The sequence below is a fragment of the Vulpes vulpes genome, chromosome 2, assembly GCF_048418805.1.
Source record: "Vulpes vulpes isolate BD-2025 chromosome 2, VulVul3, whole genome shotgun sequence".
NCBI classification, from domain to species: domain Eukaryota; kingdom Metazoa; phylum Chordata; class Mammalia; order Carnivora; family Canidae; genus Vulpes; species Vulpes vulpes.
Genome location: NC_132781.1, coordinates 134,742,575 through 134,768,387, shown reverse-complemented (window position 1 = coordinate 134,768,387; position 25,813 = coordinate 134,742,575). Strand labels below are relative to the sequence as shown.

General features: G+C 39.2%; 1 protein-coding gene across 1 annotated transcript in view; it reads left to right on the top strand.

Moving 5' to 3' along the window:
- ADAMTS6 (ADAM metallopeptidase with thrombospondin type 1 motif 6) overlaps positions 1-25,279 on the top strand; it is a 289,076-nt gene extending 263,797 nt beyond the window's left edge. The window contains exons 23-25 of the mRNA XM_026019499.2: positions 7,547-7,723; positions 10,118-10,274; positions 22,142-25,279. Coding sequence (XP_025875284.1) covers positions 7,547-7,723; positions 10,118-10,274; positions 22,142-22,251 — 444 coding nt within the window. The 3' untranslated portion in view covers positions 22,252-25,279. The remainder of the gene's footprint in view (positions 1-7,546; positions 7,724-10,117; positions 10,275-22,141) is intronic.
- Positions 25,280-25,813: the final 534 nt, after the last annotated feature.

Here is a 25,813-nt window from a genome sequence, read left to right as displayed (position 1 = left end):
CACTATGAATAATACAAAGTAATCCTATAAGCTTGGGAAAATAAATATCCATGAAACAACTAGAGAATAATATAGGACAGTGTTTAATAAAATGGTGAATTATGAGATATAAATGTATAAGTGATATAGAAATTTAGAGCTAAAAGAAGGTCAAAATAGCCTGGGATAGGATCAAAAAGCTTTTTACTTGATGGGAGTTAAACTGAATGTTGAAATATGGAATATGAAATAGGAAGAGAATAGAGAAACTAGAGAAGATATTCCTGGTGATAGGATAATTATTTCTTCAGTTACTTACTCAGAGAATATTCCTGAAACACCTGAACAAAAACTCAAAGATCTTGTGGTGAAAGTAGGGTGGAGAAGAGGGTTTGTTTTAAAGAATAAATGGAAAATAAGATTGAGTAAAATAGTAATTCATAAGAAGGATTGAATACAGAACTTTATACATTCATCTTTCTACCAAAAGTAGAATAAAATCATTAAGTTCATAAGTAGAAACAAGAAGATATTTCTGCCAACCATAAAAACACAACTCACATGCACAGATTTAGTTCACATTGATCTTTTGATCTACATTTTTCTATAGCATTACATTTTTATTTTAACATAAAACAAATATGATCACCTTCAGAAATGGCATATGTATATTTATTGTATGGTTCCATTTAACATTTTAAGGTTTTCTTCCGAAATCAACCTCATATAGGTTATAAATACCCTGCTTTTCAAATTTTGATTCCTTTTTGTTTTGAGAGAGTGTGCGGGTACCCATGTGAGAGCAGGGGGGCAGGAAGAGGGAGAGGGAGGGAGAGAATCAGAAGTAGGTTCCATGCCTAGTACAGAGCCCTATGTGAGTCTCCAACTCAGGACCCTAAGATCATGACCTGGGCTGAAATCAAGAGTCAGATGCTTAACCAACTGAACCACCCAGGAGCCCCTAGAATTTTGATTCTTATCTATCCACTCTTAGAGGTTACTTGCTCGAACAGCATGAGAGGCTCCTGGGCACCCCTGGAGGCTGCCTGAAGAAATATGAATAAATTAGGTGGGCATTAAATAACATTTCTGCTACCTTCTTTAAGATAGCTTAGGTCCGGGTCATAAGATCAAGCCCCACATGAGATCAACCCTGCACGGGCTCTGTGCTGAGCATGAAGTGTCCTTAAAATTCTCTGTCTCCCTCTCCCTCTGCTTCTCCTCCCACCCACCCAACACCCCCAGCAGCTCTCATGCACACACTCTCTCTCTAAGAGGAAGGAAGGAAGGAAGGAAGGAAGGAAGGAAGGAAGGAAGGAAGGAAGGAAGGAAGGAGAGAGAGAGAAAGAAAAGAGAAAGAAAGAAAGAAAGAGGGGATCCCTGGGTGGCGCAGCGGTTTGGCGCCTGCCTTTGGCCCAGGGCGCGATCCTGGAGACCCGGGATCGAATCCCACATCGGGCTCCCAGCGCATGGAGCCTGCTTCTCCCTCTGCCTGTGTCTCTGCCTCTCTCTCTCTCTGTGTGTGACTATCATAAATAAATAAAAATTTAAAAAAAAAAAAAAAAAGAAAGAAAGAAAAGAAAGAAAGAAAGAAAGAAAGAAAGAAGAAAGAAATTTAGAAAAAAGATAGCTAAGACAAAGCTTAGGAGAAAGAAGTAGAGCTGAGGGTGTGGCACACACATGTTGGGACTACCACTTCCAGTAAGCATTGCTGGCTGCTGTTGTTTCTCCATGACAAGCCAAGAAAAATGTTCAGGGGCAAGCATAGGTCAAGAAATGCTCCTCTTATCATCTCAGAGATCTAGTTGATCAATACCTGTACCATCATCTTCATTTTTTGGGTCTCTCTCAGGAAAAAAGAGCTAAGTTTTATTCCTTACAGTCTTTCCTGTTTATTCTCCAAAGGAGCGGTCCACTCACACTTCCATTTTCTTACTTTGCTAGGAAGCCCACTTCTTCCCTTGCTGGGTTAAAAATAAGTGAAAGTAAATACATTAAATGAAATAAATGTCTATAAATGTAGCTATGGAGACCAAAGTGAGAACAAGGAGCCTGTTCTACCTTGAGGAACGGAATACCTCCCATAATGAAAAGAGGAGGTCCTAGCAGCAGAGCAGGGAATGTTCCATCTTTTTTAGTGACCTGCTACAAACATTTCACACAATATTCTTTTGACACGCCCTGGAAACTTCCCTCCTTTTTCTACCCCTTCCCCACTTCCAACTATCAGCTATCTGAGCTCTGCTCATCACAAGGGTGAGGTTCAACTGGTGAAAACATTTTGCAGCAGGAGGAATGTACCCTTTGACCTTTTCCTTTTCTTTGCCGGCTGCTCCAATATAAAATTTCCATTGTTCCAAAGCCAGGAACCGCTTGCTTTTTCTCGCTTTTTCGTTTTCCCCATCAGTGAAACCCACCCGGTGTTTATGGCAAAAGAAAAAAAAAAAAAGCCGAATTACCTTGGTGGAAAATGGCTCTTCAGCAACCTTTTGTGAAACTAATGAAGCCACAGCTTTCCCATTTCCTATAATCTAGCTTCACTCTTGGGATCACCATGCTATGTTGGACTTAAATGGCTTTCTCTTTTGCCCTCTCTTGGCAAATAACCCTTAAAAGTATTGCTGCATACTGTGGATGGGCTCCAGCAATCCTAAGCCATTCTTTTGATGTATTGGAATAGTTTCTTTTGACTCCCACAGAGTAGCCATCGAAGAAAAGGTCTGTTTCTTGTACTTACTCTTGGAGAAGGGGATGACGGCTGGCATCATACTCCATTGATTTTATAGGACTTACATTTAGGTAGCATTACTTAAGAAGGAATGAATGGGGCTGGGGGATGTTGGAAAGGGTGGGAAGCTACCTACAGGGACTATGCTTTGTTTTTAGAGACAGTTGTGACATCACCTTACCTACTCCTAGGTTCTGCTCTGGTGCTATAACGAAGTGATTAAAACTACCTCTCCAGAGAGAATTCCATCTAACCCCAAAACGTTAACATTTCTACCCTATTGCAAGTGAGAGTCAAATTATTTTCCCTGGTGTGGTTTCAAATACTTTTCTCTGCAAAATATGTTTTTGCTTTTTAATCATTGATCATTAAAGGTAAAGCAAAAATGCATCTCTCATAAAACTTACCTCCTATATCCCACTGAGACGAAAACAAAAAGCAAATGGTCTGGTCAGATTTTAAATATATTGTGAAATTTTGATTATATGAGTAAATAGGAAAAATAGGTATTTACCTGCAATAAAGAAAAATAGAAATAATTTTACTAAAGAATGGATTGTCCACTGAGATCGTATCTTTCACCCAGCTACCTTTAATGTATTGTGAGAGTGAATGGAATGAGCTTTGATGTTTATAACTATGCTTTCATCTAAAAAATTGAACTTCTATTACTAGTGAATTTTAGGGGGTGGTAAAAAAATATGTAAAAATCTACCCTTTTACATGAGCAGAGACCAATGATTATTTCTGAAGCATGCTCTGAATTATTGTAATAATTATTAATTATATAATAATTATAATTATTATTATAATTAATATCTATTAATCATATACATAATCATGGCTACATCTTGCCTTCCTAAAATGTCTTTTTTTTAGATAGTTAAATAAAACTGAAGCTGTCAGATGGATAAAGAAACATATTTTATCAGAAGGCTTGAGAGAGGGAAAGATGACATGTAGGCTATATAAAGTAGAAGGAAGAAGAAAAGTGTAAACAAGCTGAGGAACATCTCTGTTTGAACATCTCTGACCTAAGGTCAAAATAATTTTCTGGATAGAGTTCTGGAATGAATCTGGCTTAGGTGGCATCCCTATGCCTTTACTGTTTTTTGTTTTTTTAATAAGCAATTTCTAAATATTTAATTTTTAAATCACCGTTAAGAAGTACAATATTTCCAGAAAGCAGAGAGTTGAGGCTTTGGCCACAGGCATCTTGTATTTATGGCTAGATCTGCAGGGGTCAGGGCTGGCATATTTACTGAATCAGAAACTGGCAGAAATGTAGTTTTCAGTCATTCATTATTTTGAGAATCCAGTTGATTATCTCTGCTTCTACTGCGATGGGCTGGAATATCCTTGGCTTATTTCATGGAGTCGGGCTGTCATTTTCTAAAATTATTTTTTTGCCTCAGTAGAAGTTGTTGTTGTATGCCCAGTTTTGCGGATGATTGCACGTTGTCCCACAGAGGGTTTGTGTCTCTGTATATTGACCTTCCAGAGCTTGGTTCTGGTAGAAACTTGCCATCTGGATTTATCTGTAAATCTTTCTCAATGCTTCAGTTCCTCACCTGTAGAGTGGTATGAAAATAGTACTTCCTGAGGTTTTGGTGATAATCAGGTAAACTATGACACCCAAAGTACCTAGAATACTTCCTGGTGCTTATTAATAAATATTAGTGCAAATGATCATTAGTGCTTAATAAATATTCTCTTTTTTCTTCTCCCTATTAATACCAGTGTTACTGGTTTTGGTGTAGTTTTGGTTTCCTGGGGACTTCTAGACACAAATGAATGAGTTGTCTATCATTGCATTATCTGCCTCCCCTAATCATAATCAGGACTTTGGCATAGGTAGGCTCCTTGCAAAGACTGCTAGATATGACTACATTCCTCAAATAATAGCAGAAGCTTCTTGCTACTAGAAAAAGATATTCAAATAAGCAAGGGGCACATGCCCCCAACTTTAATGTACATACATATGCTTTAAAAATGTAAAGGGAGAGGGGAGTGGCGTAACTGCATTTATTAGTAAATGTTCCCACTATGGAGAAATTATCATAGCTTGAAATACTAAAATTGAATTTCCTATCTATCCTATGTGCTTCTGCCTATCTCTGGAAAGTCAGAAGTACTGTTCTTTTTGTACTTTATCTCAATGTATTTTTTTATTTTTATTTTTATTTTATTTTTATTTTTTTTTATGATAGTCACAGAGAGAGAGAGAGGCAGAGACACAGGCGGAGGGAGAAGCAGGCTCCATGCACCGGGAGCCCGACGTGGGATTCGATCCCGGGTCTCCAGGATCGCGCCCTGGGCCAAAGGCAGGCGCCAAACCGCTGCGCCACCCAGGGATCCCTCAATGTATTTTTTTAATAATTAGTTAATACTTCTCGTGCGTTCTCCTGACTTTGTTTCTGCTGATGCTGAGAGCTACGATGCAGATCCAAAGGCCTAGGATTTTGGTCCTGCTCCACCACTTGCTATCTGTTTAACTTTAGGTTGCTTAAGCTTTCCTGATCTGGGATCACCTGGGTGGTTCAGTGGTTGAGCATCTGCCTTCAGCCTGGGTCATGGTCCTGGAGACCCGGGACCGAGTCCCACATCAGGCTCCCTCCATGGAGCCTGCTTCTCCCTCTGTCTGGTCTCTGCCTCTCTCCGTGTGTCTCTCATGGATAAATATGTAAAATCTTCAAAAAAAAAAAAACAAAAAACAAAAAACAACAAACAAACCTTTCCAGATCTGTAGTTGTTCTTAAAAGCTTGTATAAAGATAACGTATCTGAAAGTGTTTTGTGAACTGTTAAGCTCTAATGAAATGTAAGGGAGTAGTGTTATTATCAATGATCACGTTAAGCCTTAAGAAAGTGACAGAAATCCTCTCAGGCTTTGGCTTCTAACACTGGTGGATGGTAGAGACTTGGCGTGAAGCCAGGAGGACTAGGCATGAGTAGGTTATGCTTGAGAGACTGGAATCAGGGCTTTACTCATTGTACAGAACACATGATGGCAGAACATGATTGCATGTCTTGGTTTCTTGAAATTTGGGATTGCTGTGACAGTTAAATGCAGAGTCCATAGTGTAATGCCTAACATCCAGGAAACAGTGTTAGCATTAGGTCTGCCTTTTAATAGCTGCATGACTTTCTACCAACCACTTACTCTAAGACTGTTTCCTCATTGTAAAACTAGAATAATAATTGCCATCTCACAGGATTTTTGTGAAGACCATGTAAAGTATAGCAGATAGCATGACATTTGGCATATACTATGTTTATTAAATGGCAGCTGCTCTTATTATCATTATTTTTAGTAGTGGTTAACTAGTGGAAGTGGCAGCAGCGTTGGCATTGTGTGTGGTACTGGGCTAGCCCTGGAGAACACTGCACATTACTAAGGAGAGATGAATCTGAAGTGGTAAGGGTAGCCTTCCTATCAGGGTATAGTAAGCATATTTAGAGTTTGAATTTTTATCTTGAAGACGATAGCAAGCCATTGAAGGATTTTTCTTTTTTTAATCACAAGAGAATGTAACTGGATTTGTGCTTTGGAGAGTGAAGTAAAGGTAAGAGCAAGAAACAGGAGGCCTGTTAGAAAACCAGCTCAAAAAAAAAAAAAAGAAAAGAAAAGAAAAGAAAACCAGCTCAATATTACATGAAGGAAATGACACTTGTCTGAAGTAAGGATAGGATAGCAGTGATGGAGACAGAAATCGACAGATGTGAGAGAGATGTAGGGGCTCCACACTCAGCAGGAAGTCTGCTTGGGGTTCCCTCTCTCCCTCTGCCCCTCCCCCTTGCTTTCTCTCACTCTCTCCAAAATAAATAAATAAATATATTTTTTAAAAAACTAGGAGTTCCTGGAAGATAGAGACCATTCTGAATCATTTTCATGTCCCCGTCTCCTCAGTCTAGTGTAGCTCCTGTAGTAGATCTGGAGATTTTTTTTTCTTTTTTTTGTTTTTGTTTTGTTTTGTGTTGTGTTGTTTTGGTTTTTTTGTTTTTTTGTTTTTTTTTTTTAATGAAAGGTATAGAAACAGGTTTTGACAATGCTATGGGTAAGGTCATCACTTGACTGAGAGGAAGAACAGATTTTAAGGAAGCGTTCAGATGTACAGGGGAGAAAGTTGGAGACTTTTGTCAGTCACCGTGTTTAATGGGTGACTCTAGAAAGAGAACATTCCAATTAACCCAGAGAAGAGGTAAATAATAGACATTGTGACATAAGAAGAAACATCTTTTCCTCAGTATGAAGAGCAGACTGGTCCAACTAAAGAATAGTCAAATTCATTTATGTTTAGAGAAATTCCTTATAGACAGGGAAAAGTCCAAAGATTTTCTGTGCAATAAACCTTCACCAATGGCCATGTATTCTTAGTTACCACACTAAGAATACACACCTCAGTCAACCGCTAGCTTGCTTCACAAAGACAAGTTCTCATGGTCTACTAATAGCATAGGGATTCTTTTCAGAAGACTACACCCAGCAAGTAGGAAACCAAGGATTCCACATTCCAAAAATTAGCAGAATCTTATCGCAGCTGAATGTGGCCAAGCATAGGGAGGAATCGAGGAATAAACCTACCCACAATAAAAAAAGAAAATAAGTTAGCCAAGAAAAGCAAACTTTGGATTTAGCTCTTCAAGTCCTTAGGGAAAAAGGTAAAAGTACTTCTGCTTAAAAACTTAGGGAATTTATCATATCTGAAAGACTTTGCCCAGAATTTAGTGTATATGCATATTCTGTACCCAAACATACATTTACTTCAAGAAAGACTTTCCTCAAATTTTCTTCTATCTTTAGACTGCCGTTATTCATTAGTATTTGTTTCATTTCCAGTGCACTCCCAAATGTGGTCCAGGGTTCAAGCATCGGATTGTTCTGTGCAAAAGCAGTGACCTCTCTAAAACATTCCCAGCTGCACAGTGTCCAGAAGAGAGCAAACCCCCTGTCCGGATCCGCTGCAGTTTGGGCCGCTGCCCTCCTCCTCGCTGGGTGACTGGAGACTGGGGCCAGGTAATGCAGTTGGACGGGGGTGGGGGGACTCCTCCCGAAGCAGCACCTTGAGACCCTTGAGATTCCTAACTGGGTCATTATGAGGGCTCAGGAGATGAGTAACACTGCTGAGGTTAGGTATGAGATTCAAGTGTGGAAGAATGCACAAGCCACAGCTGCCACACATAGACCCATGGTAGCTGTGTCGCTGCCACACCCACACACTTCCTACTTCAGCCTATTCCTCGCATCTTACCATTTTTACTTAAAATGGAAAGAGGAATGGTCTATATGGCCAGTATTTGCTGAGCAAGCCAACAAAACTTTGGATTCTAGTCCCAACGCTCTCAACTACTTCAAGAATAAATCCGTTAACACCGGTGTCTTAACTTACCTACTTGCAAAGTAGCTCCTCTTAACTTCACAGAAGTATGGGGGTTAGCTTGATAACGTGAATGACAATCTTTGCAATATTATCAATATTTATTTTTCAGTGGGTTTATCTGATGGACATCATTAATTGGGAAGCCAGTATCATAGGACTTTCTATATGTATTTTTATTAAATGCGTTTTATGTTCTAATTCCCATTTTTCTTTCATTGTTCTCATTTACTTTTAAATTGTCTTCTCTTGCAAAGGCCACCTTAAATCCTTTTAAAGCAAATTGGTATATTTGAATAAAAGGAAAATTCAGTATTATCCTTTTGAAATGTCAAAAAGGAAATCTATTAGGTTACATTAAAAAATAATGCTCCAGAGTAAAGTAAATTTCTAGACAGTTAATGCCCTTTTCCTGTGTTTTTTATAATGAAACTTGTAGCTAGTTGTTTTTTAATATCTGAGACCCAAATAAATCATGGCACATAACTATACCAGTATGACTGTGTGTGTTATGGACCAGACCTGCCATAATTTCTTAAAAATGGCATTTCATAGAAATAGTTAGCAAAATTCTGGCCAAACTTCAGTATTTCTAGAGTATAGCAGCATTTACAGACCTCTTTCATTACATTTGGGAGAGCACAAAGATTTTCAGTCTCCGTTAAGGCAAATAAATATATCAGCTCCATGCTCAGCCAGCCTTATGGGTAGACAAAAAAATATATGATCATAAAATAACAAACATTTGCATTTGTATAACAAATAATTAATACTGTGCATTTATATAACAGTACTTAGTTTATAAAATACTCAAATGGAATATACATGATAAGGTTAGGCATTGTAAGCAATCATGTGTGTCACTGTGGAAGTGTAACAGTTTTATAATATGGAATTGATATGCTATTAAAGATTCAGTACAGACAGGCTCTCATAATTTTCATCTAAACCAGGTAGGCATTTCCTTCCTTACATATTCTTCATTACAATGCACTGTTATATAAAGGTCAGTTGAAAGGTTTTGCATGTTAGTGATTTCACCAAATTTACAGGAATCAATTTCAAATTCTTTTAAATATTGTCAAGTCCTTTTCTTCTCATCTATATTTTAAATTCAGTTTCTTAAAATTAAAATTAACTGATAAAAATATTTTTTCAAGGATGCTTTAATATATTTTTATGGTCCCTTTGTCATTCTGTATTTAAATTTTTTTTAATAAAGGGCCTATGAATATCCTTGCAAGTCCTATAAGTGCTCTGAGAGTTTTGACAGACAAATTCAATAGGGCCTCAGTTTGTTTACGTTGTGAGCATCACCATCACCTGTCTTGCACTGGCACTGGCTAGCTCATCTCCTTGATCCCGAATCTCACAGGCTTTGCTAGTATACTGGGTTGCAGGCCCAAAGAGTAGACCCAGCTTCATTCTTCAGCCTGGACAGCTGATTAGTCACTGGTGAACCTAAGTCACTCTGAGAGTAACTTCAATTGTGAAGTAACTGAATCCCTGAGTAGATGAAAAAGGAGAGGGAGACATGCTACTTGGCTCTCACATTTGTGTGACTGACAGTACCTTAGAAAACTCAGAGCACTTATCTAAGCTCTTTTTTTTTTAATTGGTCCCCATCACCAGCCTGTGCAGCAGTCACTGCTGTTGTGCAGAACTCATATTTTGATCAGATTCATAACACTCCAGTAGACCATCAGATTGTTTGCCCACAAGCCTATAATAAATAGACAGGAAACGTGATGTCCCAGCCCTTGCATCTCTAATTATTCTATTTCTCTGAGGGAACTCTTAGAAAAATAGCCCAGGAAATCTCCTATTTCCTGGGAACTATATTGCTTCCATTTGCTAGGGTAATCACATGATCTGTGAATTTCCAAACCAGTCCTAGAGGAAATTTCCCAAGATGAACTTCATTGGACTTTAAAAGCTAACATATATAGTATTTGAAAAAGATGTAATATCTTTTTACCTCCTAAAAATTGTGGAGATTAGTGTTTTCTTTCTTTCTGTGTCTTTGGGTTTAGTGTTCTGCTCAGTGCGGCCTTGGCCAGCAGATGAGGACGGTGCAGTGTCTCTCCTACACTGGGCAGGCATCTGGTGACTGTCCAGAAACTGTTCGGCCTCCATCGATGCAGCAGTGTGAAAGCAAATGTGACAGTACCCCCATTTCCAATACTGAAGGTGAGTTTCCTGTGGAGAAAGGGCCTGTGGTCCCTAGTGACTCACCTGTACTGGTTCCCAGGGTTTGAAAATCCCCATAAAGCCACTCTTGTAGGGTAGTGTGTATACAGCATGTGAAAACTGCATGTGTACTGGAGATATGATAAGGAAGCCTACATTTTTTCCCTGACTCTGACACTAACTATATGACCTTGTTAAGTCACTTAACCTTTCTGGAACTAAGTTTGCTTATCTATACAATGAGAGATTGGAGTGGGTAACCTCTAAGGTCATATCCGACATAGCATTCTATGTTTGACTTGTGCCAGAATATAGAGATGATTTCTAACGAACCACATTTTGAAGTGAAAACTTCTGTTTCTCTTTGGATGTAGCAATGGATCTCTACCATCATGAAGATTAAAGTTCATGCTTGTTGTTGTATGTATAATGAAAGCATATGTTTGAAAGTATTTGCATTTCAAATGCTAATTTCCTCATTGTAGAAAAGAAGAAAAAGATAATTACGTAGCTGTTTAGAGAGGAGAACAAAGGTCTTTGGGCTCTGAAATTTCTCTTTCTGATGTATTGGGTAATCTGTTTATTAACAGCAGATGCCAGCCCAAATCCTGAATTTTCTTATATCTTATTTCAATAAATATACTTTGCTTATTCAGCTAGGCATTCATTTAAAATTTCAAAATGCTACTATGTAAGAGGCACTGTAACAGAAATCATAGGAAGTATGGAGACAAATATGGCACAGTCAGAAAATTCAGACTGCCTTGTCATGTGAAAATAGAGGCATGCTCAAATATAGCGCAAGACTATCTTGAAGCTACTAATTTAAATTATGTAAGAAACCCAGTTGCAGGGCTCTGCTTAAAACTAAAGTAGAGAACTATCCTGAACATAATTTGTTAATATTTTTCAAGTGGAAATTATGCACTCACACACCTATTAAGAAGAGATGTATTCCTTTTGACCAAATGTATCCAGTTTAAAGGATTTTTAAAATTTTTTTAAAATAGACCTTTTTATTTTAAAGATCTTATTTATTTATTTGACAGAAAGAGAGAGAGAGAGAGCAAAGAGGGGGATGCAGAGGGAGAGGGAGAAGCAGGCTCCCCACTGAGCATGGAGCCCACCATGGGGCTCCGTCCTAGGACCCTGGGTTCATGACCTGAGCTGAAGGCAGATGCTTAACTGACTGAGCCACCAGGCACGCCTTAAAGGATTTTTTTAAAAATTACATCCACTATTTTTAAATGTTTCCTTAGGAATTTTATTTTAGGAAGAGTAATCATCTTGTATGACAACATGCCGAGAACTTGCATCTTTGCAAATGTACTGATTTTTATATCTGAGCCTCAACCAACATCCTTATTATATAATTTACTCTTTCAGATAAAAACAGTCTTAATCTACACCAATTCAAAATTGTAATTTTAATTTGCAAAATCTCTGGCTCTGATGCCGTCTACTTTTTGTCCCTTCAATAAGGGACATTCTACTCTGTATCGTTCCAATTTTAGTATATGTGCTGCCGAAGCGAGCACAATAAGGGACATTCTAGAAATCTAACTTTTCTTCTCTTGAGAAGGACTAAAAAAATCCATGACAAACCAAAGTATTTTTCTTTTTTTTTTTCAAAGTATTTTTCATAGCAAAACAATCTCTTTTAAGTGATCTAAATAAAAATATCTCTCTTATATAAGACTGCAGCAAACAGCTCTACCCATCATAAATTATTAGCAATCAATCACATGGGTTTGGAGGTCCATTTTTCTTTCTGAGTAGAAATATAAAAGGTTGAGGTAGAAAAGAGGATATAACTATCATTATATTACTCTGTGTAATTTTGGTAGGCCCTTTAAATTTATAATCCACCTTATACATTTCATATACAAAAATATCTGTATATGTGTGTATGCACACGTGCACATGTGTATTATAATTATGACAAGAACCTTCCAAGATTTGATATTACTGATGAGGAAACTGAGGCACAGAGAGCAATAGTGACTTGCCCAAATTATGAGACTAGAAAGTAGTAGACTCAGGACTTGAACCCAGATTTGGCGAGGCCCAAGGCTATGTCAGTTTCAACCACATTTTTATGCTATTCTTAATTTGCTTTTTAAGTAGGGTATTTTAACATGAAAACAGAGCTTCTGGTTATAAAGTAGCAACACTTCATCATAAATCATCAATCATCCTGAATCAGTAGATTCAGGCTCAGTCATTGCTGAAAGAACTGGCTTTTTAACATGCCCACAGTAATATATATGTTGAAATTATGTTTATAGCTTCATTTTGGGCATTTTAGTAATTTCTCCAAAAGCTTTTCTGTCGTGGTTAATTATTATTACATAAGCTTCACAGCTGGAGATGCAAAGTTTTCAGAGTGGGCAAATTATCATTTGCAACTGAACTTACTTCCTCCTGTTTTAAAGAAATTCTTTTAAATGGATAAATGTTAATATGAGGTTTCTTGAATTATTTGGAGAAACACCTCATGGTCATTTAATCTGCCTGGCCAAATCACTTTTTATTAATATTAATTTGAAGTAAGCAGTTAAGACAGTATTTTTAGCCTTCTTAGTAAAGGAGGAAACTTTTAGGAAATTATTAATCCTGCAAAATATGACTAACCTTAGAACTATTATTCCCTAAAGCTGCTGAGTCATTGAAAAGAAAGACGATCGCTCTTAAACGAAATTAAATTTAAAGTGGGTATGTCTGTCATAACTTGTTTTTTGTTCTCTTTGGCTTCCCAGTGGCATATATTGAATACATTTAAATACCTATCTGTTCATTTCATCAGGAGCTAATTATTGAATGCTTGCTGTGGCCAGCCTTGGCCATTCATTATGGCAAATTCAAGTGCATTTATAAGTTCATAGTCTTACAGGGAAGATACTTAAGAAAAAAAAAAAAGGAAGATAGAAGATGTTATGTGGAGCAGGTGACATAGTGCTAAGAGAATTCAAATGGAAGACCAGTGACTTTAACCTTTTAGATCAAGGCGAGCTTCATAGGCTATGTGGTCTATGAACCAGCTGTAATGTGTACTTGGAAAAATAACCCCGTGTGTACCCTGGGAAAAGAGGATGAAACAGTTGAATTAAATCATAAATTGTCATTCTTAGAGATATGAAATGAGCAGATAACATGGATTTGAAAAGAGAAGAGGTTCTTGCATGAAATTAATATGAGTAATCTAATATGGCTTCTGGAAATCAGATCAGGGAGAGAAGAACTGCCTGTTACCAAGGGAGAGTTGGGAGGAAAGTTTGGTAGTAGGGAAAGGAGTAGACTCTGGTTACTGAAGGAGAGTAGAAAAGGACCCCTTTTCCCCCAGCAGAATCAGGTTCTCTTGACTGTTAGTGCGAGCCTACTGAGAAACTGGTTCAGCCCTACCCCAAGACAGAGCAGGACCAAGGGAGATCCCTTGGGATCTAAAATAGAGTTTTTCAGAGAGGGTCTCTAAGGGTGAAATGGACAGAATCTTGAGAATTGTTTTAACAGCACAGTGTAGGAATTGATTCCCATTCTAACATTTTATTATGAAAATAATAAAAAGTTTCAAATGTAACAGCAAAGTTGAAAGGTTTATACAATGAACACCCACCCTCTGGAGTCCAACATTAACATTTTCCTGAGCTTGATTTGTCACATATATATCTCTCTGTCCATGCCTCAAGGTAATGGTTTTTAAATAATGTGCTCCATTCACTCAAACATTATTATTTACCTAGCAAACATACTGACTGTGTGCCAGGCATTGAGACTATGAAAGGAATGTGACAAAGGTTCTTGTCCTCAAAGGGAGCACACTTTAGCGGGGGTGGCAACAGATAATTCTCACATATAAGCAGTACTCTAACAGGATAGAAAGAAGTTACCATGAGTACACAGAGGAGGGAGCAATCAGCAGAAACATCATGGAGAAGGCAAGCTTGAGTGGGGCAAACAATTTGTCAAGAAGACAGGGAGATACTGAGCATTCCTGATAGAAGATGAGTATGTGCAGTCATGGGGACATGGAGGTAGTTCAGTATGGGTGCAGTGGGTTGGCAGATTAGCAGGCAGTGGAGATGTGGCTACAAAGAGAGACACAGGGACTTGGTTTTGGAGAGTCCTGCATGCACTGGAAGACAGGACTCTACAAGTTCTAGAGAACAAGTGAAGGAAACTGGGGAATGACATGCTTGGCATGGCAAGAGTGGGAAGGGGCAGAGAGAGGTCAACCTTGTATGGAAGAAGAGTCTAGGCTTGAGACGATGAAGGCTTGAACTAAGGCAGATATAGTAGAAATCAGAAGGAGAATAATGAGTTGGAAGAAATAATAAAATGGAAAGAATAAAAAGAACCCGATGAATGATCAGACATGGGGATGAGAGATTTGGAGGTATCCACTATGACTCCCATTTAGATTTTGGCTCCTGGATGCTATAAATCATGATAAGGAATTCAGGAATCTATAAGGAAGTTAAGCACATTCATCTCCAAAAGCCATAATAAAATAATGGAATTTAAGTAAGATTTTTAAAAATAAAAATAAAATAAACAATGGAAAGAGATGGAAGAAATGGAGGGAGGTTAAGACAGCAAAGAATAACAAGAGAATGAAACTAAGAAGTGGAGCATCAAGATGTTAAAAATAAATAGTAAGAGGGAACTAGAAGGAAGAAGGGAAATATAATTTGCCATGTTCAACATCTGCTTTAGTTTTTAATTCTTAAAAGCCTTCAGTGAAGAGTTAAAGCATTGTAGGCTTGATTTTGACAGACTGCCACGATGAAGGTAACACTGCGTTGCTGCCGGGAGTGAATTACAGACACACTGGGTATCACTGCATCTGAAGTACTACTCAGAGTAATTTTTTAAAATACATCTGGCAGCTAGGGCTAGTCTACTCAAGCTTACCTGAAATTTTATCCCAAATGCCATTTTATTCATCTTTATACAGTTTCAGGTTCCCTTGTAGTTTATATGGTGAGTCTTTTCAGCCTCTCAGTAGCACAAGGCACTTTGTCATCTAGTATTTATTACTGCCAGGTAATAATTCATGGTGTGCCATGAGCTGGCAACAAACCCAACAAAGGTGTGGTCAGTGAACACTGGTTTACCAGCCTACACTCTCTAACAGTGGCTTTGGTGGGTCTCAGTCTCCCTCAAATGAACAACTCAGAGAAAGCCTTAACAGCTCCAGAAATTTCATAAGACCCCCAGAACAAAAGAGCTACTGGATTTGAGGTTTAAAGTGGTATCTGAGGAGTTGAAACCAGTGAAAGAAATAATAAAGGTCAGTTGAAGACTTTGATTTCAAGGAGGTGAGGAAGAGTACTTTTTTTTTTCCTTTGCCATTTTAAAAAGCTCATAATGTACCTTAGCACTCAGGATCACATTCCTGGCTTCGGGGTTTACGGGGAACCCTGGGATTTGTGTTGGGATCATACCACCTTGAGGATGAATGTGGGTGGCATCCCGGGAATAAGACCGGGTAGAGAAACAGAAAACAAAGTGAATGACTTAATCCATGGTAAGATGAAATTGGAATCAAGTTTTATAGTTGATATCATCTTGCTTTGAGGATGAAAAGTTGGTGGACTGTTCCCATTGCAATGAATGATGTCAAGTTTCCAAGTGAAACTTGATAGTGCACCCTTTTCCAGTCTGTCTATCTGACATATCAAAGGCTCAATTACAGTTTTTTTTTTTTTTCAGAAAAAATACTTTCACATCCCTCACCCCCGACTCCTGCACCACACATTCACACACACAGCCTTTGCCGTCTCATGTCTCACTAGGCTCTGCATCTCCTTGGGCAGTTTGACAGAGGCACAGCTGGTTGTACTTTTGTAATCCAAAAGATAGACTCTAAGATGCTTAAATCATAACTCTGTACTTACTGTGTTCTGCCTCTGAATCTCATAAAGAGTTTACAGGCACACAGGGTGTGCATTCTCCAAAGAAAGATGCTGAATGGTCTTGAAAGGATATGTACCCCAGGCCACTCCAGTGATAGCCAGGCTTTGTAGCATTTTATGAAATAAGTGCAAGGACACTACATTTCAGGAGTTGCTCTTGTACTCCTTAGACCAAGTGAAGCCTTCAAAGTCACAATGAATCTGAATCCAGTTGCATCCTAAATTCATAAGCCTCTGTTCAGTGGGAGTATTTTGAAATCATGTCTTTTAGGTCAGAGATTTGAAAGATTAATGTAAAGCACCTGGGAGTTAAAAAAAAAAAAAGGCTGGCATATCAATGATAAGTACATTCATGTGTTGCCTATGAAACAGGTTGTCTTATTTTATCATTCAACTCTACCAGAACCCAGATTACCAGTGAGACCCACTGTGGCATACCTGACAGGTTACTTAAGATTCTAATAATGGGTTTAGTTCATACAGTGAGGCCTAGAGGTTGGCTTTCAGCCCTTGATATATTCCCAAGTGTCCCTAAGAAGAACTTGAGAATACTCCATAAATTGTTCTTCCCACCAGAAATATCTGGCCTTGGGCAAAGTGAAATTTTATTTTCAGGGAAATGTGTGATGTAAAAAAGGAAAGACTAATTAGGTCCAGAAAATATTTCTTAGAAACCACACAGTAAGGACCTCTTACCCTTCCAACAGCCTCACAAAAGAAAAGGTAGAATGAGTGTCTTGTCTTTTCCTCCCAGGACAGTACTCAGCTGGCACATGATGATGGCAGAAGAGGAAATCCTGCTCCTTCATCTTAAAATCCTTGACTGTGCCAGCTTAGATTCCACTTACCTCAAAAGCAGTAGATATAAGTGTATCTGCGTGAAGAAAATATGACAGTGAAGACCATACTTTTCAAATAGATTAATTGCAGATTTGTAATGATATTACAAAAAGGTTCTACTCAAAGGATTCCTTTTAATAGGTCTCTTAGTATAATAGTTTATTTTTAGATTATATATTGCTTAGGTATAGAGAAGCTTTTGGTTATTAGATGTTTGGAGATTAGCTAGAAATCAGTGCCCACTGAAAATCATTCAGAAACTAAAATAGAACATTTATTATGGTTTTGATTTCAATGGAAAACTGTTTATGCATAGCTTTTCCAGAATGGTTTTATCACAAATGTAAGCTGTACTGTGTATTGATTCAAGGGTGAGAAGGTCATTTCATATATTTTTTTAAAGTTTTTATTTAAGTTCCAGTTAGTCAACAAAGTATATTAGTCTCAGATATAGAATTGAGTGATTCATCACTTACATTATTTCATATTTTTAATGGCTTTGACAATAATATGACATTATTTCATATTTTAATGGCTTTGACTGAGACAGGCTAGTGATTAAGTTTTATAATTAAGGCCTCTCGACTACATCAGCAGAATGTCATGAGTCAATTCAAGAGCTTGCAGCAAGTCAGTCCTCTCTAGGTAAGCTAGAAAAGTGGCAGATGGGCTGAAAGCCCTGGTATAATTTAATACTGCTCCTAATATATTTAAGAATTACTTTCAGCTTTTGGTAATAGTGGGGCTTTAAAACTTCTTGGTGTGTCTCAAATTGCCTTTCACTTTTGTCATTTTACAGACTTGGAGGAGGTTAAAGCTAAGGAAGAGTATTCAGGCTATTTCAAATACCTATGACCTAGAACCTTCCTTTAAAAAAAAAAACCCTACTCATTCTCCAGGCACCTAACTGGCTTAGTCTGTGGAGTGTGCAGCTCTTGGTGTTGGGGTTATGAGTTTGAGCCCTCTGTTGTGTGTAGTTTATTTATTTTTTTAATTCCCCTTTTCTAAGATGGCGAAGCAAATTTTCTGATGATGATGCCACAAGGATTGACTCATGACTTTTGGTATCAGCCAAGAATACAGAAGTCTTGACAGGCAGAAACCTTTTTGTTGTTTCATGCCAAGAATGCTGCCAAAACTGAGGGGTCCTCGCCCTGGCTCTTAGACTGAGCAGCTGTGTGATGAGCCTAGTTTCCCCAACCTTTGTGAGCTTCAGTTTTGCCATCTATATAAATCTGATGTTTTATATAATAAAAGGATTAAATATTGGGGATCCCCGGGTGGCTCAGCGGTTTAGCGCTTGCCTTTGGCCCAGGATGTGATCCTGGGATCCTGGGATCCTGGGATCGAGTCCCATGTCGGGCTCCTTGCATGGAGCCTGCTTCTCCCTCTACCTGTGTCTCTGCCTCTCTGTGTCTCTCATGAATAAATAAATAAAATCTTTTAAAAAAGGATTAAATATATAAAACCATCTATGTAAAGCATCAGCTTTACATACATCACAGGATTAAATACATGAATATGTAAAACCACCAGGCAGTTCCTGGCACACAGAGGCGCTTAATCAATGATTTATAATGGCATTGTTACTGGATTAAGCTCTTGTGGCGTTAAAAGACTGAGAGAATGAAAGACTGGCTATGGTTGACCTTATCTGGTAAATAGATTTCCATCAATCCAAAGATTGGTTCTCCCTGTCTGGGCAGTCTCTAGAAGGCAAAACCAAGAAGTAGGAAGGGAGTCTTCCTTGGTAACCCTCCTTTGTTGGAGCCCCCACACTCCATCAAGGCTCCATGTCCTCTGGCAGCCCCAGTGTCTCCACTTTAATAGCTCATCAAGGCCTATTGTCCCAGTCTTAGCATCCCCAGCCCTGGCTCGTCCCCCATGTCTCCCCATCCCACCCCATTATGATGTACCTGCTTTCTGTTTAATATCTATTCGTTTAATTTGTTTAATATCTATCTGTTCATTTGTTTATGTGGCCAACATGTAACCCTTCCTGAGAGCCTAGGTACATTTTGACAGGGATCCCAGAGACATGACACACGATGATCTCACAGGCAGAAGTGTTGGTGGTAATAATAATAATAATGAGAGCTAACAGACTGAGAATAGACTGAGTGATTCCTCTGTGCTGCACTTTGTAAGCACTATCCCATGTGTGTCACTCACCACATCCTGTGGGCAGGTCTTATCATGAGTCTCTACTTCACAGATGAAGAAACTGAGGCTTAGAGAAGTGAAGGAACATGACCCAGAACAGTCAAAGGCAGGAAGGAAGCAGCTCTGGAATTCACCCCGAGGCCCAGCTCACTCCAGGCCACCCCTAACACTGTGTTACACTGCTGGGCCAGGCAGGTCTTGGGTGCTGCTAAGGAGCGCCTACCTCTCTAAGTTTGATTCTGCTCCCAGGACCCAAAGGGTTTCAGTTTTATTGAAATCAACTTAGTTGATGACTAACTTGAGAGGGGTATTGGAAAGTTCAGAGAGGGACACCCTGGCAGCCGACCTCCAGCCTCCCCCGAGGCTAGACACTGCTCCTGGCCAAAGGACCCACCGTGCCCTGGGCCTCTGCATGCCCAGAAGAGTCCTCTCATTTCCAGTACCCACCTAAGAAGCTGAATCCCAAGTTACTTATATTGTAATAGACCTTGAAATCTGATTCCATGACAGACAATAACTGATGAATAAAAATATTCTTAAGTTGTTCCTCTCTCCAATTACCCCACCATCCACCCATTCAGGCTAGGTCTACAAGAAAAATCTGAATTTTCCTGTATTTTGCTCATCTCAGAATTTTCCTGGACCAGCAGGAACTCTTCCAAAAATGGAGTAATGAATCTCGCAATAAAATTGAACCCCAGAAAATACTGACTTGTGTCAACAGGACAGCATTTTCTCAGGAGTAAATCTAAATATTGTGTCCTCATCGAGAAAGTCAGAGCACTACTTACTGTCATCAGGTGGTAAGAGATAATAACTGATAGTGGTAATTTGACGTCTTACACTTAACCAGTGCTGATAAACCTTGTATGCACTGCTCGAGGTGGCATCCTAGGATGTCCGTGTTATGTGTGGAGGTGAGAACTCATGATCCCCGTTTACAGTTCAGGCACAGAGAGGCTGTTTGTTCAATAAAAGAGAAAACTAGGATTAAACCAGGGCACCCTGGCTTCCAATTTTATTTCCCTGTACTATTAAAGTAACCAGTCTTCCTCTACCTATCAACTACGTCATCTTTATAATTTTTGCTAAAATTTATTTTGTACTCGACATGATCCCATCAAGCCCTGCTGCCGAGTCTGAGAGGAGTAGTCTGATGGCAGGCTGTCTCATTAGAATGATGATTTGGAATTAAAGACAAGTGACACTGTGTCGGCTTGTGCCATCATTTTAATAACTGCATTACCTTGACAAGATGCCCCTCTTGGTAACACCGATAAAACTTTTCTTCTTCCCCACAAAAGTATCCTTAGTTTAAACCCATCTTGGTTACTTTTTTACTGATCATGACAGAGAGGAAATGCCACCTCCAAATTAAGATATATGGAGATCTTTGCATCTCAAATGCATACTTGATTCACAAATATCATCTGATTTCTCTTTTTTTTTTTTTTAAGTGCAAAGCTTAAAGAAATTTTTCTTGTCTCTCCACCCTTCTTTTCAGCCAAAACTTGAATTTATGGAGAATCCTAGTGTGGAAAGATTCTATTCAGATTCCTTCCCACCTATTATTCTCTTTAAGTCCAATCATTTGAGTAGTAAGGGAGTTCAATGGTGGCAGTTTATGTTTGCAGAAGACTGAGGGCTCCCGTTTAAAATTTAACTCTTTCACTGAAAGAGCCTGGAATATGAGATCAATAAAGTTGTCACCTTACTTTGCAATAATAATGGAAAACTTTCCCATTCCTTCGCACGTAATTTCTTGAGCTTGTCATATGCCTTGTATACCATGCATATGATGTCTTAGAACTTCAGTGGATTTCTGAAGCCAGCAAAAAACATGCAGATAAGCAAGCAAGTAAGCAAGCAACAACAAAACTGTCCTGTTACACTGAACTTCACCCAGTGTTCCGCCTGATTCTAATTACCTTCAGCAATTTACCCAGGGTGCTTCAGTATAACCACCTGGAAAAATGAGGGTAGAACTCTGATTCTGGGAGGCATGTGGAAATTTAATTACGAGGTTTGCAAAGTATTTTAAAATCCCCCAGATAAAAGTGACCAGTGGACTAGAGACGAATATCATTATTAGAAGTAGTAGGGTTACGTGGGAGTGAGAAAGGTACCGAGGATCAAAGACCGGTGTCCCTTTCTCTACACTGGCCCCCTAGCCCCCATCTTCTGCAACCAGCCTCAAGGAGAGATGGAGAAAGAATCATTTATTCACCTTCTGGCTGCAAGAACTGCAGACCTCAACTGTGGCAGTTCTAGCACTGAGGAGAAAACACACATAGGAAAAAAGAAGGCCATGTCTCACTTCCAAATTAAAAAAAGACATTTCTACATGTTTCCATAACCCACAGACTGCTGCCATTTGAGGCCAACCCCTCAAAGTTTTCCTCTTTGTCTAGCGTAGTTGCTGAATCTAGGCCACTGTCAGCAATCCTTTTCATTCACCCAGGCCCATCCCCACGCCTCACAGATGCAGAGATTCTCCTGAGACATGTGTATTTTGGTATCAAACAATGCAACTCATGTTTGATTTTGGATAACCTTGCACTGCTGAATAAAATAGCCCTTGAGAAAGAAGCAATAAAAGCGCTGTAAGAAAAATGACTCATGTTTCCAAGCTGTCTAAAGTGATCACTTATCCCAACAAATGGTAATTCTTTCAAGACACAGTGGGCATGCACCATACTTATAAAAGTCTGGGAGAAAAGCCTTGCAATCATTTTTTTTTTAATTGTGTTAAAATCTATCAAAAGAATGTTTCTGGTAGGCTGTACCAGACAGGGTATGCTTAAAAACAAAAACAAAAACCACATGGATGTGGAAGCCAAGGTGGATTGGTGCAAGGGGGTCCTTGCTGAACATGCAGTCTCATTGGCTTGTTTATGCACTTGTTTATGTGCCTCTAATTGTTTTCCATTTTCTGCCCCCATTCGATAGAGTGCAAAGATGTGAACAAAGTGGCTTATTGCCCACTGGTGCTGAAGTTCAAGTTCTGTAGTCGAGCATACTTCAGACAGATGTGTTGTAAGACCTGCCAAGGACACTGACCCATGGAAAGCCAGAGAGAGCGCCTTGTCATTTCATCTTGGAAATGCGTCCATCAAAGAGAGCCACCCAGAGGAAGAGGATTGATGTCCTTGCAAATGCATTACCCTGTGGAAAACGTAACCACTGGTCAGCCCTAGCTGACAGGATTTCAATATTATTTTAACTTCTGTGAAGTGGGATTTATTGATCCAAAGTGCTGGACACGGTATTAAGGAGGGAATGCCAGATCGGAGAGATCCAAACAACACAAGGAAACTTGCTTACTGTGGAACGTTTGTGTTCTTTCGAGTAAATCCAATAGCCTGTTTACCTCCTTGGACCATTAAGATAATTTTTATTATGGACTTAGCAATGACACTGAATCCATTTGTATTTAAAACTGTTTAAAATGTAGCTGTTATGACTTGGTCAACTATGGAAGTAAAGAAGATTCAGAAATCTTAAGTCATAGCTTAAAAATATTTACTATACTCTATCTCACTACAACACACCACAATTTAAATTCTAAAACGGGCTTTTAACTGTAATTTAAGGAGCAATTATAAATCAAAAGTAATGAACGTTTGTATTATTTTTCTTCATTCCACGTAATTTCCTTAGGAATAATCCCCCTGTTCTGAACACTGCTGTGAGCCATATATAAACTATATTAAACTGAACAACAATGAAGGACTGAGTGTAAGGCAGTGCATCAGTTACTGCAGCTGTGCAAGTCTATAAATCCTGTGCTAAAAGACTGTGGCCAACTTGCCATCGTGCAAGTGAAGCTGAGATTTCCATTAAAACTTTAAGAGAAAAACATTTCAATTTCATGCAGAAGCCAGACCAGGGGGTACGGTAGAGACTGAAGAGCCAGGCCTTTTGCTGCCATCACACAAGATGCCTCAGTTCTTCCTCGAGTCACCCCAACTCAATCGTGTTTACATCCTCACCGGCCACAGAGCAGCTTCCGCCCCGCTGGATTGTTGCACGCATGTTGAGCTTACTGAAACGATGCCGTGCAAAAGATAGACTGGCTCAGTAACAACCAGGCAGACCCTTTTGCTGACCATTGTGATGGGTTCCAGATGTCCCTTCTTTGATATAGTAGAAGGGCATTTATTTATATGAGAGCAAGTGTGTGTGTGTGCGGGCGCTTTTGAGTGCGTGGGTTAGATGAGTGTGCTTGCACATTAATGTGCTATTTCTGTGAGTTTTAAAAGTAAGCAAGGGGTAACAACCAAAGAAGAAAAACTCATGAAGCCTAAAGACCATAAAGCATAATTCTAATAGTCACTCAGCCAACTATTTTGTATTTTTTATGGATACTCTGAATGGCAATTAAATGTGAAACCCAAGTTTCTTGGGTAAGTCAAATTCTAGACTCCAATCCAGAATCCTAAATTTAATTGATTAGCTCATACTTTCCCTCTCCGCAAGCTTCATATCATGCTCATCAAGAGATTCAACAGTGGGATTAAAAGAGAGAAAAAAAGAGGGTGCTTGTTTATATTTTGTACTTGAACCCTTGTAGCTTGCATCAGGTTCTTGATGAATGTGCTCGTGTCCTACAGGTGTGTACACCATGCTGCACCAACACCTCAGACTCCAACCAAATGGGCGACTTTGTAAAGATACTACTTTCAGCGAAAGAGTATGTTTGACTTAAAACCCATCACCGTGTGCTCAGAATACACATCAAGTGTATCACCTACACTGTGACCTAAGGTAGATGATTAGTTTCTTTCAGAAAGAAAAAGAGACAGACTTGAAAAACCAACCTAAACTTCAGGTTTGCTATGGACAGTCAGCTTGGGATGTTGTTCTGCACACTCAGTCGTGGTCATCACTATGTTTTCACCTGCTTTCTCTTTCAATACATTAGCTCGTGTCCCTGAGCTTGCCAGAGAAAGCTACTGACAACACACAAAAATCGCCAGGGACCCTATCTATACTGCCCTCAGAAGGCCAGCCAGGTGCCATCTAGTCCGTGAAGGGGAGGCAGCCCGTGAGCTATGCGGCCCCGGCACTGAATTCACTTGGCCCCTTACAAAGAGCAGTTAACTTGGTGCTAATGCGTCCTGGTAAAATAAATAGAAGACGAGTGGTTTCTGTGGCATTTTAGGCATAGGTGTCCTGTCAGGATCTGTTTTTCCCTAACATAACTATCAGCTCATGTTTTTATTCCAAGAAGATTTCTTACACTATTCAGTCCGTTCTTCACCCCACCTGAAAACTAATGTTGTGAGGGTCGTTGCCCTGGGCCCCCTTGACTGACACTAGAAGAAGGGACAGCTAGCGTTCCTGCAGGAGTAGGCACCAGACCTGAGGCCAGGAGCAGAGAGCTTCCAGGCACCGCATTGGAGAACTCTGCTAAAGGGAACCAAGCACAGAATGTAACAGGACTAAACCTGAGTGGGGGAAACAAATCATATTCTGCAGCACATCACAGAACCGCTGCTAACTCTGTAGTCAACCACTGGGCTACATGATGCTCTCTTCCTAAATAATAGCAATAGGATTGTCAGTGGAGGCTGAGCCACCATGGCAGGACCTCCGAAAGTAGCGTGCTATGTGGACTTAGGGAGCCCCAAGGAAATTGATACCCCATGGCTGAGAGCAGTACCTGCCACTGGCATAAAGCCTTGCCAAAAAAGGAAAGGTGAATATACCCAACTGATTAAAGCCCTTGAGATCTAAGTGACTCCCCCAAACAGTCCATTTCATTAGGAATTTTATTGGAGTGAATGTCACATAGGTATCCTTAATAATACAGAATGAAATTACCTTTGTATTATTGTGATTAGTTGTTGCTTATTATTTTATACTCAGTATTAATGTGGTACACTGTTACTTTTTTTTTTGCTTTTGTAAATTATATTCTAATTTATTGCCATGTTTCCTAACACTTGTCCTACATTCATTCTCCTGCTTGTAATGAAAATGAAAAAGTCATTGTAACACTTGATGGAGTGAAATTCCACACCAGGCACAGATTTTTTTTTAACATAGATAATTTAGTAAAAATAAAAATTCAGCTTGTAAGAATGTCTCAGATGAAAGTTGTCTATTCCCTGAAAAGCTGGTGTTAAACTTGTAGTATGGGGAAATCTATCTTTTGGAATATCACACTACATTATCCAAATTATCCGGGAAGTATCCAGGATTGAGATAATTCATTGCATCCTTATAACCCTCCCCTGAGACTGCATATATTTGTATTTTAATACTCTTAAATACAAGGGCTTTGGGTATTTCTGGTGGAGCTCTAGCCCCAGATGCCACTAGTCAGCTATTCTAATCCCAGAAAGAAAGTCCAGATTGACCCATGACTCTTTTGCCCCCTCCTCCTTTTGCATTTCGTATGAATTCTTTAGCATTAGAAGAGGATGCAAGATATTTCATTGTGGAAAAGGTACTGAACAAAAGTTCATACTTGGAAGGATTTTTCTACTCGGATTCAGCAGGGAGCACAGAAACATGGACATAGTTTTCCACCTTAGTTCGGCCACTGCAGAGCTGGGGTGTACTAGCAACATGCAAAAGTAACTCCACAATTTTTGAAACTCAGCAAAATTAAGA